This window comes from Myotis brandtii, unplaced genomic scaffold, assembly GCF_000412655.1.
Source record: "Myotis brandtii unplaced genomic scaffold, ASM41265v1 scaffold995, whole genome shotgun sequence".
Classification (NCBI taxonomy): domain Eukaryota; kingdom Metazoa; phylum Chordata; class Mammalia; order Chiroptera; family Vespertilionidae; genus Myotis; species Myotis brandtii.
Window position 1 is genome coordinate 251402 of NW_005372150.1, and position 6282 is coordinate 257683.

The 6282-nt window shown below is 46.4% G+C and overlaps 1 protein-coding gene across 9 annotated transcripts in view; it reads right to left on the minus strand.

The window, feature by feature from the left end:
• The window catches only part of IQSEC1 (IQ motif and Sec7 domain 1), a 205731-nt gene that overhangs the window by 42230 nt on the left and 157219 nt on the right, over positions 1-6282 (minus strand). For all 9 annotated transcript variants that reach the window (XM_014533632.1, XM_014533629.1, XM_014533630.1 and 6 more), the window contains exon 2: positions 1564-1852. In XM_014533632.1, coding sequence (XP_014389118.1) covers positions 1564-1852 — 289 coding nt within the window. The remainder of the gene's footprint in view (positions 1-1563; positions 1853-6282) is intronic.

Genomic DNA, 6282 nt, shown 5'->3' on the forward strand with positions numbered 1-6282 from the left:
ACCTTTTATACAAATATGCATAACTCATGGTCACAGACAATAGGGTGCTGAAGGCCTGGGGCAGGGGAGGGGGAGAGGGCGGGCTAGAGGGGGTCAATGGGGGGAAAAGCGGGACATATGTAATACTTCCAACAATAAAGAATTATTAAATTGTATATCGTCAGTCAGCAGTGACTGACATGGTACTTAACATGTTAATTAAAAAAAGAAAAAGCGAAGAGTTACCCTGGCTGGTATGGCTCAGTTGGTTGAGCATCGTCCCATATAACAAAAGGTTGTGGGTTTGATCCCTGGTTGGGGGCATGCAGGAGGCAGCTGATGGATGTTCTGCTCTCACATCAATGTTTCTATTTCTCTCTCCCTCTCCTTTCCTCTCTCTTTAAAAATCAATACAAATAAAAAAAAAAAGAATCAAAGAGTTTGTCATGGAGAATAGACAGAGAGGCATAGATGTCACTAAAATAAAGCCAAACAGATGCTGGTGTCAGGGGAGAGGGTTGCTCAGAGCCACTGTGGGGGCTGGGGAGAATGGCTCATAGCCTCACACAACCAAGTGTGGGTACTGGTCCCCCACTTGCCGGTTGGTAGTCTGTTCACCTCTCTGGAAAGTAAGAGCCTGCCCAGCTCCATGAGCCACCCTCCTCAGGGATGCCAGCTCCCCCAAACAGGGGACACACTAGCTCTCTGGGGTCCATAGGAGAGGGGGCGGCAGGCTGAGCAGAGCGGCCATCTTAGCAGAACAGGGGAGGGGAATGGGTGGGTGGGTAGGGGGTGTGTATGACTCAAACTGACTTTTCAAAGCCTGGCCAGTCCCAGAGTCAGCCAGGGTAGGTCTGTTTTTTCCCCTCACCCTGAAGGTGACTTCACACCCACATTCTGTACGCAGAGGTTATTTGGGTTTTGAGTGCAGCTCTGTAAGTCCACCGGGCCAATAAAGAGCAAGCCCTCTCTTCTCCACCCTCCCAGGCCTGAGGTCCTGGGCCCCTTACGTTAGCCTTCAGGGGTGGGGGTAGGGGCCATGATGCCAGGGCCACCAGCTCAGGCCCAGAGCTCAGGCCCAGAGCTGACACCAGGGCCTATTTTCTCCTGCTGACTTGGAATCTCACAAACCAAGCAGCAACCCTGTTTGCCTGAGACAGGCTCTCCATATCTGGAGTTGCAGGGGAGGGAGTGAAGAGGGACTTCAGGAAGGCAGACATGGGCTCTGTGTTTTGTCATCAAAGCCCCGCTCAGTCCCTCCTACCTGGCCTCCCGCAGAACCCACACATTAACCAAGGCCTGCTCTTACTTGTCCCTAAGACTCACCGTGGCCATTCTGAAATCCCTCTCAGCCAGAACCCACCCAAGGCCTGGTCTGGAAGTTCACTGGGATACAGGGAGGAGATCCGGTCAGTGTACGCTCACCTGACATTCACAATGGCGTCCAGTCCGCAGATACTCACAAGGACACACACTTCTCAGAGGAGGCTCAAAGACATAGCGACAAGAAGCCAACCCCAGCTGGGTCTCTCCCATCAAGCCTGCTGCCCGTTCCCAAGTAGCCAAGAGACAGGCCCCACCTACCTGCTTGTCCTGCAGGTCCGAGGAGAGCTCATAGCTCTCAGAGAGGGAACGTGAGCGCTTGATGGCCTCCTCCTCGGCCTGCTTGCGCAGGATGGAGGTCGAGTGCTGCAGCTTGGGCCTCCGTGTGCGCTGCCCCAGTGGCCCTGAGTACAGCCCATAGGCACCCACAGACGTGTGCTCGTAATGGTCCGGGCTCAGGCTGGAGCCAGGTGCTAAGGGGTCCTGGTGATAGGCCGAGGGACTGTCCAATGATGTGCAGGTCTCACTGCTGGGGGCCTCGCCCTCCACACTGTAGAAGAGAGAGGAGAGAGGCCTCCAGTGAGCAGGAAACCAGAATCCAGAGCATTTCGGGCACCAGGAGGTAGGAGCGGGTAATGTCCAAGAGGCAGCCTACCACATTGCAGTGGGACTCCACACCCCTAGTCTTCCTACTTCCCCTCACCCTCCTACAGTCGACCACCCTGTACAGCCAGAGGGACCCTGCCAAGACTCTCTGCTCCACATCTTGCTGAGGCTCACCTCCCTCAGGGTTCATTTTCTCTGTAAAACTTATCACCTTCTAACATCTAACACTTTACTGATTTTGCTTACTGTCCATCTCCTACACAAAAATGTCAATTTGTGAGGACAGATGTTTAGCCCATTGATACACCTAAAGCAGGGCCTATACACAGTAGGTGCTCAGTAAGATTTACTCACTGACTGAATGGACCCTGTCACTTCTTCTCCCTCACTCCTGCCATCTGCATTAAGTAAACCCCTGATTTTGTAGTTTAGTTTTTTTTAAAAAACAGTAATTAACAAAAGTGACTCTTTATTGCACCTACTCAGGGATCATGAAGTACCCCCAGTACTTCAGAATATGCCTTTATTTGAAGGTGGGGTCTATAAGAGATAATTAAGTTAAAATGAGGTCATTACAGTCCTAATTCAATATGACTGGAATCCTTATGAGAGATACTAGGACACAGACACACACACAGGGATGACCATGTAAGGACGTGGCGAGAAAGTAGCCCTCTATATGTCAAGGAGAGAGGCCTCAGAGAAAGGAGCCCTGTGACACCTTGATCTCAGACTCTCAGCCTCAGGAACTGTGAGGAATAAACATCTGTTGTTAGAGCCTGTGGCACTTGTTCTGATGCAGGGACTTGCCCTAGGTTGCATAGATAGTGAGTAGGATTAAAGCCCAAGTTGGTGGGACTCCCAAGACCAGGTGCTCCCTTCCACCTCCTGCCCCTCATCCCCAGGACACATATATATTCTCCCAAAGTTCCAAGCACCAGGGCTGATGAGGGGAATGATTGACTTCATCCCAAACTCATGAACTCAGCTGATGGACACTGGTTACCACTGCAGACTGCTCTTCAGCATAGGACACGGAGGAAAGGGAGAAATTTATACAAGATATTTCTAACACAGCTTCTGGTACCCCTCTAGTCATGCCTTTCCATTTGCCTGTCCCTGTAGAGTATCACTCAACCTTTACAAAACCCTGGGGCCAGGGCAGGGTCTCTCTGGGACCCAGTACTTCAGAGAAGGGATGCAGGCCCTTCCCAGGCTACTGTCCTTCCTCAATACTCCCATCTGCAGACTAATGGGAAAGCCTTGCATTCAAGAGCCTCAGGGTCAACTGGTTTAGCCCCCTTCCATTGCCTCTACTTGTCACAGGGATTGGCAGGGCCATACTGCCAAGTGTAGAATGTGAGAATGTTCACTGACTCCTAGGTGAGACTCAAAGTAGGGGTTAGGGAAGGGGACCCTGGAACAGAGAGGGCCAAGACAAAGGCAGCAGACCAATGCAGTCTATTCCAATTCTGCCCTGAGCCAGGTCTGGGTGGCCAACTCATAATACAAAAAGACTTCCACTCCACCAACTGGCCCTGCTTCCAGGAACATGCAGTGGCTGTCCTGTGACAAAGGACATCCCATTCTGCTCCCCAGAGGCTAAAGTGTGACTAGAGGTCCTTCTCTGGGGAAGAGCCCTGGGCTAGAAGTTAAAAGACTAGGTGTTTTGCCTTGATCTGGCTGTGAACCAGGGTGGGTCAGTTCTCATTTCAAGGGCTAGATGCCTTTGAGGGATCAGAGGAATGAAAGGGATGGGGACACACAGAACTTAAAATGCTAGTATTGTTTTTACTAGGACAGTAAAGGGGCTCTGTAATAAATCTAGCCAAAAGTAACCTCACAGGGTGATCTGATCATAAATTCCTAACAGGGCAGGTCATGGTGGGTAGTCATGCCCCAGACCTATAAAAGACTTATCTTTTCCTTAAGCAAGCCCTGTCCAAAATGCCTTTTTCAGAGCCCTCAGAAGTAATCATCCTCAAGGAAGCACATAATCTTAACTATACTGTACCTTGTTTTCTCTCAACTTCATGTAAGCTTCCTCTATTCCCTCCTTAATTCCAAATGTATAAAAGACACTGCAAAACTGTTATTCTCTGAGCATTTGAGATCTTACTTCCCAGCATGTCTTTAGTTTGGCTCAAATAAACACAAAAATTCTCTACAGGTTTGGACATTTCTTATATCAACATTTACTTGGTGTAGTAATGCAGGATTCTGAAGAAGCCCACCCAGGACCACCCTGCAGACAAATAGCTGGGGTACCCCATGTGCCCCACTGGCTCCCTGCGTCACATTGGGTACACTTGGATGAGTTTTCTTTTGAAATCCTGGACCTCCCTGTTTTAGGCAGCTGATCCTGAATTTATCCGAGCTGCTCTTAGAAAATTCTTGAAGTAGAAAAGGGTTGAGATAATCCAGGGAAAGTAGAGTAAAATGGGTTGCTGCTTTTAATTTTAGGTGGGTTTTTTTTGTTTTGTTTTGAAATTTGATTGCTTACTGAGAATCTGAACAAAATCTTTCCTGGTTAAATGAGAGACTGAACTCTAGTTAACTCCAAAAGAGAAAGGACACTTCATTCCCCAACCTGAATCTCAGGTATTCTTAGGTGACTAAGAATCTTTGTGGAATTGCCTGAGGAAATATTTTCTCCAGGGTGTAAAGCAGTCATTCGATAGAGAGATTCACCATATCTGGCTCATCCAAAGATGGGCACACATAAAGGCTGAATTTCCCTAGAAGTTTGTTTAGACTCTAAAGATCTCAAAGGAAAACTAAAACTAACTGGGAAATTGTGCCTCAGAGGCCAACAAGTCCCACAACTGTCAGCCTACCATTAATACTTCTGCAGGATCCTTTGTTACTTCAAATCATTTTCAGGCACAATTAGAAAAAGCTGGCTGTAAAATTAGGCAGAATGAATGGAAAACATTTAATTGGTCTCTCAAAGCTTCAAAAAGAGGATTTAGATAAATGGATGGGGACTCACAGAACTTATGATGTACTTTAGGTGGCAATCCAATTATTTGAGGTATTAAAAATGCCTGTCCTGCTCTAGTGGCATTGGCTCAGTGGTTGAGCATCAATCTATGAACCAGGAGGTCACAGTTCAATTCCCAGTCAGGCCACATGCCTGAGTTGTGAGCTCCATCCCCAGTGTGGGGCAAGCAGGAGGCAGCCAATCAATGATTCTCTTTCATCATTGATGTTTCTATCTCCCTCTCCCTTACTCTCTGAAATAAAAAATATATATATTATAAATAAATAGATAAATAAATAAATATGCCTATCCTTATTTTAAAAGGGGGAAGGTCATTGGAACTTGACTTGTCAAGGACAGATACAAATTTTGTGTCTTCTTATCCCAACTGCCAAAACAAAATATGGATACAACTGTTCTTTTATAAGCTAGTTTTTCTCATGGCTAGAAAGTCTCTTTGTCTATGTGTTTCTATATATCTATATTGTAAATGTGAGGCAACTTTTTACTTCTGGATGATATTGTTAAAATTAAGCATATTGATGTTAATTGATTTTGAAGGCAAGCGTTTGTAATGATTGGGTATTCTAAAATTCTCAGAAATATAGAAACTAACCCAAAAGCTTTGCAAGTTCATGTGGTCTAAAATTACTCTTTAGTAAATAAACTATGTTGGTTTAAGTAGAACAGAAATGTCTTTCAGATTATTGACATTAAAGATTTGTTCTTTTGTTGTTTCTTTAATGTTAAATTGCACTAATGTAAATAAGTGGTAAAAAATGAATAACCAGGCCTGGCCTGTGTGGTTCAGAGGTTGAGCGTCAACCTATGAACTGAGAGGTCATGGTTCGATTTCTGGTCAGGTCATATGCCCCAGCTGTGGGCTCAATCCCCAGTGTGGAGCATGAAGAAGGCAGCTGATCAATGATTCTCTCTCATCATTGATGTTTCCATCTCTCTCTCCCTCTTCCTTCCTCTCTGAAATCAATAAAAATATGTTTTAAAAAAAAAAAAAAAGAAAAGAAAATGCCAAGTAGGTGACCATTTCTCACAGGGAGCTCCCAGGAGACAATGACTTTAAAGATCACTAACTGCCACCTGGAGATTTTGTTTATTGGAAAGAATCTACACTAATAAAAGAGAAACATGGTAATTGGCGTACGACCGCTACCCTTCCCATTGGCTAATCAGCATATCCTTATGCAAATTAACTGTCAGCCAAGATGGCGGCCGGCAGCCAGGCAGCTGGAAGCGAACATGAGGCTTGCTTGCTCCAGTGACTGCAGACTCCAACGTTCCCCACCTGACTTGCCGGCCTCTGAGCTGCAACTCTAAGAAACTTTGTAACAAATATAGAAGCTAAACAAAACCCCAGAAACCAGCTTTCAGCC